We start from the raw sequence: 11,190 nt of genomic DNA on the forward strand, positions 1-11,190 counted from the left end.
CTTGAGGGGCAGCCTTCTTCCCAATATTCCTCAAACTTTGTTGACCAAGAGGGAACAATTTCTACATTCAGGAGGAGAGATTCCTGAGTGGTCAGTTTAAACACAACAAATTAAACACCTATTCAGTTCCATTAAATGTTATCACACACAAAATGGCAAACACAAAAGTCATTTATCTAAATAATGGAGGCTTTTATGCATGCTCCATGCTAGAGTTTGTGAATCCTGTGTGTGTATCTGTATATTCTGTGGAATGGAAACAGAATTGATGTTCAAGAAATACCATGGCTTTCCTGCAGAAGAAAGGACCAGCTCCAATGATGTATCCTCAAAAACAAGATGAAAAGAGTGATCTAACATTTATCTCATTTATCTGCACAGTCTTTATTTCAGGGTCTGAGCCTGGGGGATAGGCAAAGACTACTAAAGGATTGGAAGAAGACATAGTAAGTTCTGTCTCTGAGGAGTTTACATCCTAGTTCCTACTACCTTGTCTTTGAGGCTGCCATATGTCAAGTCCCAGAAGGAAAGGACATATACCTTCACCAAAAGGAAAGACACTATCATAAAGAAGAGGAAGCAGGGAATATTTCTCTCCCCATCTCTCCTATTAAGCAGTTTCTCATTTCTCACTTTTAAGAACTATACCAAAATCCAGTTCCTGAGCCTTCTGTAGTGTCCCCATAATACCTTCTTGTCCCTCCACCTAATGTTCTCCACCCAAATTCATACCTTCTGCTTCAGGTTGTCATCATACTAATATCTCTTCAAGAACCCTAGAGAAAGGGATAGACTACCTCTAAAAATAAGCAGGCAATTTGCTCTGTGGCTTATATGGGGCAACCAGTACTTTCTGTATTTTCCCAGTTGCCTAGGAGGAAATGAGCAGCTTGCCACTCCTAGAGTCTCTGTCTAGTGACTTGGCATCTTGGAAATGTACCCAGTCTTCTTTGTGGAGATAGGCCAAAACTATATTGGATAGAAAGTTGTACCCAATTTGGAAGGAGCTGAAAAAACTTAGCTAAGTTTTTTCTTTCCCCCCTTGACCTTCCTCACCTTTCTGGAGGCTGAATGGCATTTCTCCATTGCTTGGCAGTTGATTTGAGGGGAAGGGCTTCTCCATTAAGGGCAGAATAAAGTCCCTGTCTGTGGTGATAAATGACAGCAAGCGTTCAAAGTCTAATCCTTCAGAGAAGCTGCCCCATCAGAGGCTTTGACTTCGGGCCAAGGACTTTTGGAAGAGCTTGGTACTCAACTTGTTTCTTCTTATTTTTCTCCCCTTTCCTGCCCTCCCCCACCCCAATCTCAAAACAACAGACTTGCTGGGGAAGGTGGAAGAGTTGGTTTTTGTGGAAAGAGCCCCAGCTGAAAAGTGTCTCCTTGCCTGGGGCCCTAGGGACAGGCCCCAGAATCACTGCCTGTCTTCATTAACAAGAACAACAATATTGCATGGAAGAAATAACAAGTTAGGTGCAGACAGGATGAAAGTGTGTGTATTTATATGCGTATGTCTATGTTTGGAGGGAAGGGAGACCCAAGGCCACTTTCTTTTTAGTGTCTTCAGGAAAACAAAACACAATACATTCACGTAGTCACAGGACTATATAAAAAGAGAATATCTGCTTCTAATAGGGGAGGGAGAGGGTTAATCCATCCAAGAGACAGAGGCAATGGGTTCCTTCTCTTCAGTATGGAAATACTTCGGTTGTGACCATTACTACCACCACCGCCAGTGCCGCCAGCCCACAAGGGAAGCACAAGTAACAAGTTGGAAAAAAATGTTTTATTTTGAAATACAGTTCTTAAAGATAAATTTGACTTCTATTTTCCTTGTCCAGGTGCATTTGACAAGATGCCACCAAAAGAACAAAACAGAACAAAAACAAACAAACCCAAAAACACAACTGCACAAACAAAAACCCCATGAAACAACAAAACAACCCCCCTCACGACATTCTGTACAGAGCTCTAAAATGAGCTGTGAATATCTACAAGAGACTAGCATATGCTCTTTGTGTAGGTGTAGTGATGTGTGTGTGTGTGTGTGTATGTGTCTCTGTGTGTGGCTTTCTATAGTTTGAGTCCGCCAGAAGAGTTATTAGCTCCTTGGAGCTGCAGGTGCAGCTGCAGGGGGCGAGTTGGGGTCGGTCGGGGACAGGTCCGGCCCGAGGAGGGCCTGGCTGGGGAAGGCAGGCAAGGGTGGGGAAGGGGGGCCAGATGCTTGGCTTCTCTAGAAGTCCTGCCGCGGGGTGTGGGTCAGACTGTGCCGCCGCAGATCACAGTTTCGCCTGAACACTTTGCCGCACTGCTCACAGTGGTAGGGCTTGATGTCTGTATGGGTGAGAAGGTGAGTTTTCAGATTACTTCTCTGATTAAAGGTTCTTCCACATGTGGGGCATTTGTGTGGAGATTCCTGTTCAGATGTGAAGCAAGCAAAGGATTAATCCTTCACACCACCACTGTGCCCTTCTCTTATCTGCAGTACTACATTACACAACCACACACAACAGTGCCCTCCCCTCCACCCCCTCGCCGTTCTACCTCCCACCCCTGAGGCAACTGGGGTGGTTTAGGGGGAGCCTGCATAGACAGATCTGCGATACTCAATGCTCCAGCGGGGAACACACACAGGCGCCCCCAGGTACACGCCTGACACACTGGCAGAGCTGAAAAGTGCACGGGCACATCCCTGAAAGTTAGACTTTGTGTTTTCCAACTCCTTACGTGTCATCGCAGTGTCAAACACAGAAAGAAAAGGGCCAGGGGCTGAAAGGGTGGGGCTGGGGGAGTTCTAATCTTCGATTAAGGTATTCTTCTCTTCAGGCTAGCAAGGATCCGAAGTGCTAGACAGATCAACCACTATTTGTGGTCAACGCAAGAGATTCTACGAGGAAAATGGGGAGAGGGAGCTCCAGTGTAGACAGCTGTTCTGTTGCTGTTTTTTTTTTTTCCAGAAATTACTTTTCGTTGCTTTCTCAAGCATAAAATCCTTAAATTCAAAATAGGAGGGAGTGGGATGAAAAAGGGATGTGGATAATGAACAGTGGTGTTTACTGCTGCTAATTACCAGGAATTAAATTATGAATGGGACGTCTACTGCTGTTTCCTAGAACCAGAGATGTTTGGAACATAAAATGAGGAGGAAGGACAATTATTCTCCTCAGTGAAAAGCAGTAGAGAAAAATATAGCACCTCTCCAGTCAAACGACGAACAAATTTGAACTCAGACTTTAAAAGCAGGCCCTTGACAACTTCTTGGAAAACAGACACAAGAAAATGAAATAAAAGTTTCTTAGATAAGGAAATGAGCTTACCTGCATGTGTAAAGTTTTGTGAACAGCCAGAGTTCTAGACTGACAAAATCCTTTCCCACATTCCTGACATTTGAAGGGTTTTTCTTTGGAATGGATATACCTGAAAATTGATATAAGGATTCAGTTAAACGGCCTGGATGAATGTTATCACCTCCCAGAAGCATTTAAGGACAATTATTTAAAGGAGAACAGGGAGAGGACAAAAGGAAATTGGCTCTTCTTCTCTCTTTAGATTTCCCCCCTCCTTAGGTAATTCTGTTTATGGTTAACCTCGTGTAACAGACTCTTCAAACCAGGCACAGCGCCGGCTTATCTACACTTGATCGCCCTCTCTGGTGGTGCTTTGGTTCGAGATCTCGAAAAAAAAAAAAAAAACAAAACGGGAGGAGTAAGCACTTCTGTGGTGTCTACTATTAGGTTTTTTTTTCCTTTCTTTTCAAACCAAGGACTTAAACTGGCTAAATGAGGATGTAACGCAAGACTGGGTTAGTGGGGAACAGACTTCAACAAATCCCTCAACAGCCCAGAGAAAAGAGGTTTTGCAACCTTCCAGCTGTGGACTCGGGAGAATCTTCAAGGAATTCTGATCTCCATTATGGGGGGAAGGAGAGGAGGGAAGGAGATAGGGGAAGAACCTTGAGCCGAGACCATGTCGGGCATAGCCTATTATGAGGTATAACAATAATAGTAGTAATGCGGGATTTGATGCTGAGGTGCAGAGGAGGCCAGCATTTTCTAAACTCGCTGGCCTCATTCAAGGAGGAAAAGTCCCGGGAAACAAAGGTTAAATTAAATAGTGCTGCTGCTGCAGCCAGGGAGGTGTTGAGGCCCGGCATGAAATCTTCTTTGCCTCCGAAATGGGTGGTGAGTGGGAGGAGGGAGGAATTTAGGGACTTTGGGACTGGCAAGCAGAGATGCCCTGGAAACTCGGGCTGAGAGTCTAATGGCAGAGAAAGGCAGCTCTGGGAAGACGAGACAGGCAGCTGAACATAGAAAAAGGTGCCCAAGTCCCTCCACCTGGCCTGGAAACCCAGACCGGAGTCGGAAACCAGAGAACAGAGGAAAACCTCAGAACACCTGGTTCTCGGTGCACTGGGATGAAGAACTTTCCATTGCTTTTCCTCAAGAAATACTGCTATACTTCTTTAGGCAGGAGAGGTATAAATTTGGGGGGAGTTGTTTGTAATTTCTTTAGCTTTCTTTGACGGGGGGCAAACCTATAGTCAGTCACACGTTCTCCTGTAACAGAAGGATCAGGGATTCCAGTCTGGGTTGGTGAAGGGGACACTTAGGTTTCAGGCACTTTCTCTGGCCTTTACTGGGCCACTTTTCTGCCCACCCCCTAACCTACCAAAGGCGGGTTGGGAAGCTCACCTGTGATCCCTCAGGTGATCTTGCCTCCGGAAGGCCTTATGGCAGATGTCGCAAGTGTAAGGCCTCTCGTCCGTGTGGGTTCTCTCGTGAATGAGCAAGTTGTAGGATTTGGTAAAGTGCCTGCCACAGAACTTGCAGATAAACTCTTTTTTCGTTTTGGAAGGCAACCTCCCCCGAGAGGGTTTTCTGTCTGGAGTCAATTTGCTGATGCCCGAGATGGGGCTGCCCAGGCCCGGGCTCAGCTTGGTCAGGTCCATTTTGGGGGGGTCCTCCTGCGTGGCGGCCACGGCCAGGTTGGCAAAGTCAAATCGAGGCCGGTCTTTGTGCAGAGCCGGGAGTACATGGGCAATGGCCCCCTGTTTGGGATGGAAGAGGTGGGTGGCGAAGGGCAGGGCCGGGAAGGGGAAGCGTGCGTCCATCAGGCCCTGCGCCGCAGCCATCTCGGTGATGGTGGAACGGGTGATCTCGTGCATGTTAGGGTAGCCCAGCGTCCAGTGGTTCATGTGCATGGTCTGCACTGCGCTGAGCCCGTACAGGCCCTGCAAGTGGTCCACGGCGGCCGGAAAGGTGTTCACAGCCTGGAGGAAGGAGTAGTTGGTGAGCTGCAGGGAAGGGTGGAGAGGGATGGGCGCGGGCAGAGCCTTGCTCCCCATCTTCCGGGCTCGGTGGGTGCAGAGATTTCTGCCCCTTTCTTCCAGGACTAGGGGCTCACGGGGATATTCGGAGGCAAATCCAACGAGGCTGACGCCAAGGAGATAAGACCCTACAAGAGGAGGGAGGAGAGAAGGAAGAGTAGATACAGCGCATGAATGTTCATCCAGACGGGTTTGGGGTGCACGTTAACTCGGCGCTGGCTCTAGATCCTTCCTTCGGTTCATTGTTCCCTACTAACCTCCCATGGAGAGAGCCCTGGGAAAATGTGCACAACCCCGGCTCAGTTACAGGGTTCGATTCCCAACCCTATTCGTCTGGGGGAAACAAAACAAAAATACCATCGCCAAGGAAATGAGGAAAAAGGGGAGAGGGGCGTCTGGGCTACATACTAGTCCAGCGAACTTAGATAAAGGTCGGCCCTCCTTTTGCTGGGAGGCAAAGGCACACTTACCCAGGAGCCCTCCCTCAAGCTCCCTTCCACTAGCAAGGACCTGCAGGTCAAACGATATTTTCCCGACAACAAAACCTATCACTTTCTGAACCAGGGAGGCTGCCCTATAAGCTCTGGACCCGGATCCATCGGAGCAATGAGTGGGTGAAGAGTCTGCCACCGGTGCTGTCTCTTCTGTGGGCCTCTGGATACTCAGGCCAAGGCCGCTGGACCGATAGTGCCTTAGGGTCTTCCTCTTCCCTTCCCCCCAACTCCCACCCACTTCACACAATTCCTTAGTCCGAGAAGGAGGCCACCACCATTTTCCTGCTAGACTCAGAGATCACTTCTAGAAATGTGTGTGGCGGGTGGAGCGAGGTGTAGCAAATGCAGGAGCAAGTATCCAGGTTTTTCAGGTGGGTGTTTGGGACTGTTCTCCTTTCACCCCGGTCAGAGGTTTAGGACACTTTCCCTCTGATCTCGGAACCTTAATTCTCTCTTCCCTTTACATTAACCCCATTCATCAGGAGTGAGGTGCTGAAGGAAGGGTGACACCTTGGCCCGAGCTTCTGGGTTTGGTCCCCAACATTCCCTCTCCCCCGCTGCCGTGCTCCACTATTCATTTCTCCCTCCCCCACCTAAAGATCCCTTCCAGATGGTCGGGTAGTAGTCGGGAAGAGAAGAGGAGAGAGTAGTCTAAGAGCTTTCCGACTTCCCCCAGATGGGAGAGCCGACCTCCCAGCTTTTCCTAAGCCTTTGGGGATTCCCTTAGATAACACCTATTCTTCCTAGTTCTTCGGAAGAGACCTCATTCTAGGTGGCCTAGAGCTCGACCCTTAGTAAGAAGACTCTTTTTTCATGTCTTCCCCTTCCGAGTCCCCACCTCCTTTTCTGATCCCAACAAGGTCAGAGAGATCTGTTCTCTAGGAAGGAAAACTAGAAGATACTTGTAGGAGATAATTCAAAAGGTTGGAGGGTACTTTGAACAGGTTGTGTGTGTGTGTGTGTGGGGGGGGTGTTAATGTATTTATTTGCTTCAAGCCTGGCTGCTAAAAGACTGGAACAACAAAGTGTCTATCAACTGTCTAGTTCTGAAGCCTGCAAAGTTGGGGAGCTAAGAGAATTTTAATCTCCCCATTTTTCCCAAATGCCACACTTCTCCCTTACCCCACTCACTTTCTCTTCAGTTACAAAAAAAAAGGGTTAGTGAAGGTCGAATGGCCTTTCACACTCACTTTCCCAAGGGCATCCCCCAAAGCTCTACTTGCAATTTGTATGATACATATTCTTTGACATATTTGGATCCAGCCTGTGTTAGAGTCCAAGATGAGGGGTGTGTGTGTTGTCACAAGCAGCTAGGAAATTTTCCCCATAGAAATAGGCCTTAAAAACATCAAGTTCCACTCATAATTCTCCACTTTGAATTTGTACTCCCCCTAAGAAGCTAGGAGTATTCTCCCATTCTTTTGCCTTTTCCTCCTCCCTCCTAATGGGGGTCTGATTTTTCTTCCTTTCAATCTGTGAACAGTTACCCTTTGGCATGTATCTGAGTGCAAAGTGTGTAGGGGTGGGGGAGAGTTAATACATAAAAATAAAACCCTCTCAAGGGAGGAGGATTTGGCTCCCTCTTCTAGGCCCACACTTTCTCTGCCCCCTTTCCCTTCCCTGAGACAGGGATTTATTAATGAACCAGCGTCTGCCTAGTGGTATGTGAGCTGGGAGTGCAGGCAGGGAGTTAATGAGAGGTGTGTGACAGTCAGAGGATTTCACTCAGACCATTCAACCGAAACTATAAACCTCCCTTTATAATAAACTTTCCCACCACTAATCACTCTCCATTTTTGATCAGGGACAATCCTTGAGCCCACCCCCATAGCTCTAGGAGTATTTTTTCTGCAAATAGCCCTGGAAATCTATTCCTTATGGGGCCCCTGTGCATTACTTATTTATTTATTTTGTCTTTAGGTCATCTAAGATTTTGCACTTCAATCTTTTTAGTAACTGAGGATTTCATTGCTTGTAGATTAATTAAAGTGATTTCCCCTCTCCTTATTACTGAACCGCTGACATTTTATCCAAAGAGAAGTAACAGAAATTTGGTATTTCAGTTTATTTCCTGACTTCTTTTCTTAGAAATAAACACAGGAGGCAAAGTACAACCACCACCACATCCCAGGATTGGGGGCGAAGGGCGAGGAAGGGAAATCCAGGACCTAGAATCTCATTTCCTAAAACGTGAAACTAACATCTGCCTTAAAGGTTAAATGTTAATTCTCCAGTCAAAAAGCTAAGTGCTCGGTTCCTCTCGGTTTTCCTAAGGGCTTAGAACGCTGAAATTCCCAATTGTGTATTATAGTTAAACCTAAAAGTTGCACAAAAAGACCTGCCTTTTCCGAGTAATGTGTGTGCTTTCAACTGTATTGAAAAGCCGCTTTCTTTCTTTACAGGGTAAAAGCCATATTGGATACCTTGTGGAAAACACAAAACAAAACAACCCCCCGCCCCCAAATATCTCCCAAACACTGTCTCCATAAATAGCTGAGGAGTTTGGGCTTCCACTAGCCAGCTGAGCTGCTGGATATATATGTCAAAAGATATTTTCGATCAATTCCCAGATCTGAAGGTAGTTTCGTTTTGTCTTGTCTCTTTCAAGACTTTTACTACTCTTTTCCCCTGCCTTGGTCAAGAACACCAGCTATCAAAGCCATCCTGATGTCTCCTCCACCCAACTCTGGATAAGCTGCTACTTTTAATTTTACAGTTGAAGTGAAAAATTATGGAAGAGAGGGAAAAAAAAGTCCTGACAACTTCAGTGGCAAGGGGACCAGTCCTCTTTTACCAGCCTACTTTACAGGAATTTCCAGTTATGTCTAGCAGTTTTTAAAACTTTGTTCTGTGTCTGTCAACAAGTGAAATGTTTACTTATTAATTGAAGTTTCAGCGAAGCTTTCGCAACATTTGAGTAAACCCCTCTTCCCAAACACAACAAACATCTCAACAAAACAAAGCAAAAATAAAATAAAAAAGCTAAAGTGACTAGAGGTGACTTAATGAGGAGTTTTTGTACGTTAGGATCGATAATCTTAAGAATGATATGCATGCAGCCCCCATTCTTCTCTAAAACTGTTGCATTTCCATCAGAGGCTGAAATTCAGCCTAACAGGGTTTCCCATAAATCAGCTGGTTGTTGTCGAATTGCACCTGATGCTGTTGTTTTGTTTGAAATTAAAAACAGCCAGAGCAGACTCGATGAAAAACAGAAGAAATCAGATGAAAGTTTGATTTTTATTTTTAAAGTCGCCTTCTCTCTAGCAGGTGGGAATCACCGCCAGCCACGCTGTAGCTCCCTTTGCCACTCCTAACCGCCTCTCCTTTCCCGAGGAGTTAATTAAATTAAGATGCTTTCCGCACACTCCGTGTTCTGTTACTCTTTGCTCTCACTCGCTGGCCCTGTTCCTGAGCGAGAAGAGTGATTTTCTTGTTCCTGTTCGGGTGGCAGTTACTTTAGTTGGGTTGGGGAGCGGCGGGTGTAGAAGAAAGAGAGCTAGCTTTCTGTCTGTGTGTGATCTTTCACATGGGGAAGTGCCAGGAGTCTTCTGTTCTCCGAGAAACAGGTAGGCAGACTCATCCTACCTCGGACTCTCTGCTCTGGCACTCTCTCCGCCCCCCAATCTTCTTCTGGAAACCCACTTCACATCCTTAGCCGTGGTAATTTATTGCTTATCCAGACACTTACAACACTCTGGGTTTCTTTCCTCCTTTTCCCCCACCCCCACCACGGGCACTGCAGGCATCAAGCACATGGTTGTAGGTTTAATCAAGGTTTGGCCAACATCATTATTTCATCCTTAAAACATTCCTTGCCCGTGGTCAGAAAGACTGAGTATTGAGGATCAAAATCTCTACTCCCCGCTCTACTACAGGCTCTGGAAGTGGAAGGTGAGTTAGGATTTCTAGCCCGGGGGCAAAAAGCATTTGGGGATTTAGGAGAAAGGCAAGGAAACAGAGAGGGGGAGGCACAGGGTAGGAAAGGGATAAATAGAGGAAGAGAGAAAAAGGAAGGAAGAAAATAGGGAAGAGGGAAAGAGGGTAGGAGACAAAAAGAGAAAGGAGAGCGCTAGAATCAGGGAGAGGGAAAGGGAGAAAGAAGGAAAGAGAAAAATAGAGGAAGAAGAAAAAAGATGAGAGAAACGGAAAGAGGGAAAGAAAAAAGAGTGAGAGAGAAAACAGAAAAGGAAACACTGAAGAGCGTAAGAGAACCTCTAATATCTGCTAAAGTTACCGAACCCGTTTAAGAAACTACAGTGCTGAGATCTTGGGTACCTCGTGGTTGAGCTAAAATGTCCGGAAACAAATTGCAAAAACATTCCCGTGTGTGTGTGTGTGTGTGTGTGTGTGTGTGTGTGTGTGTGTGTGAATTTGTATTAATTAGGAGATTGGGAAGGGGGGTGTCCTGGAGAGCATAGCATGCAAGAAACACACCGTCCGGTCACTGAGTATACCTACAATTAAACGATTTTCAGTTCTTTTCAAAGGGGTAACGTTCCTGGGACAATACCACGCGTGAAACAGTGGCACGCTGGACAGAGAATCGGTACTTTTATCGCCACCTTCGCCGACCCTCTTTAATAGAGACTGTACTTTATGAAGGCGGCGGCTGCAGCCTATTCCCAGGCTAGAGACTTACCTCGGCAGAAAAGGTCTCCGGCAGAAAGGGCCTCCCCTCCTAATGCAAAGTTCTAGCCGCGAGCCGCGCTTGTCTTTGCGTTGTCATTAGATCCACACTGGACTGGCGGAGCAGTCCGTCCGTCAGTCAGAAGTTCAGCAAGCTCTTTCCCAGCTGACTCCCCGGAGCCTTGGACATGATATGGAGGAAGAAGAGCCGTTCCGGGGATGGCGGGGCAAGGGGAATCCTTGTCTTTGGGTTTCCCGAAGCGAAAGCGTAAAAAAGGGAGGAAAAAAGTGCTGGTTGACTTTGGTCACTCGGAGGAGATCTTGCTTCAATCACGCTCCTCTTCGGAGCCTCTGCGCCTTCAACTCTAGCGAAGTTGGATGAAGTCTGAGCCTTCCCCTCCCAGGTCCATCACATTTCAGCAGTTAAGTGGCGTAGAACTTGCAGTCCCCGCCCGCTGTCCCACCCAGAGCTGCACACATTCGAATGTTCGCTGCCTGAGCTTTCCGCCCCGCCTACCCCCCGAACGTTCTGGGGTTGTCAAGTTCGGAGTCCGCCTCCAGCTCCTCCTCCTCCTCCCTTTTCTCACTAATGGTCCGCTCTGTTTACTTGTGTTTGGATAGCAACTGCATCTTAAAGGCACAGGTCTTCTTGACGTTTTCCTTGTTACATTACCTAAGGTGACTCGGTTAAAAAAAAATAAACACAACCTTCCTTCCCTCCCACCCCCCACCCTCCTCTTTTGT

At 46.9% G+C, this 11,190-nt stretch overlaps 1 protein-coding gene across 2 annotated transcripts; it reads right to left on the bottom strand.

The window, feature by feature from the left end:
* Positions 1-1,768: 1,768 nt before the first annotated feature.
* OSR2 (odd-skipped related transciption factor 2) lies at positions 1,769-10,961 on the bottom strand. Of its 2 annotated transcripts, none has more exons than XM_072603406.1 (4): positions 10,460-10,961; positions 4,689-5,451; positions 3,315-3,414; positions 1,769-2,413 (listed from the first exon to the last, which is right to left on the bottom strand). In XM_072603406.1, the coding sequence occupies exons 2-4, from the start codon at positions 5,339-5,341 to the stop codon at positions 2,231-2,233; spliced, it is 936 nt and encodes a 311-aa protein (XP_072459507.1). In that variant the 5' UTR covers positions 5,342-5,451; positions 10,460-10,961; the 3' UTR covers positions 1,769-2,230. The 2 variants fall into 2 exon arrangements, with proteins under 2 accessions (XP_072459507.1, XP_072459509.1); XM_072603408.1 differs by having other exon boundaries at positions 1,769-2,331; positions 10,460-10,952.
* Positions 10,962-11,190: the final 229 nt, after the last annotated feature.

This window comes from Notamacropus eugenii, chromosome 4 (assembly GCF_028372415.1).
Source record: "Notamacropus eugenii isolate mMacEug1 chromosome 4, mMacEug1.pri_v2, whole genome shotgun sequence".
In the NCBI taxonomy this organism is placed as follows: Eukaryota; Metazoa; Chordata; class Mammalia; order Diprotodontia; family Macropodidae; genus Notamacropus; species Notamacropus eugenii.

Excerpts from the sequence above, each read along its gene's own strand:
- OSR2 (XM_072603406.1), bottom strand. The coding sequence starts at position 5,341 with ATGGGGAGCAAGGCTCTGCCCGCGCCCATCCCTCTCCACCCTTCCCTG. Across the intron at positions 3,415-4,688 it reads GATCACCTGAGGGATCACAG|GTATATCCATTCCAAAGAAA; the intron begins GTGAGCTTCCCA and ends ATCAATTTTCAG. Across the intron at positions 2,414-3,314 it reads ACAAAACTTTACACATGCAG|GAATCTCCACACAAATGCCC; the intron begins GTAAGCTCATTT and ends ACATCTGAACAG.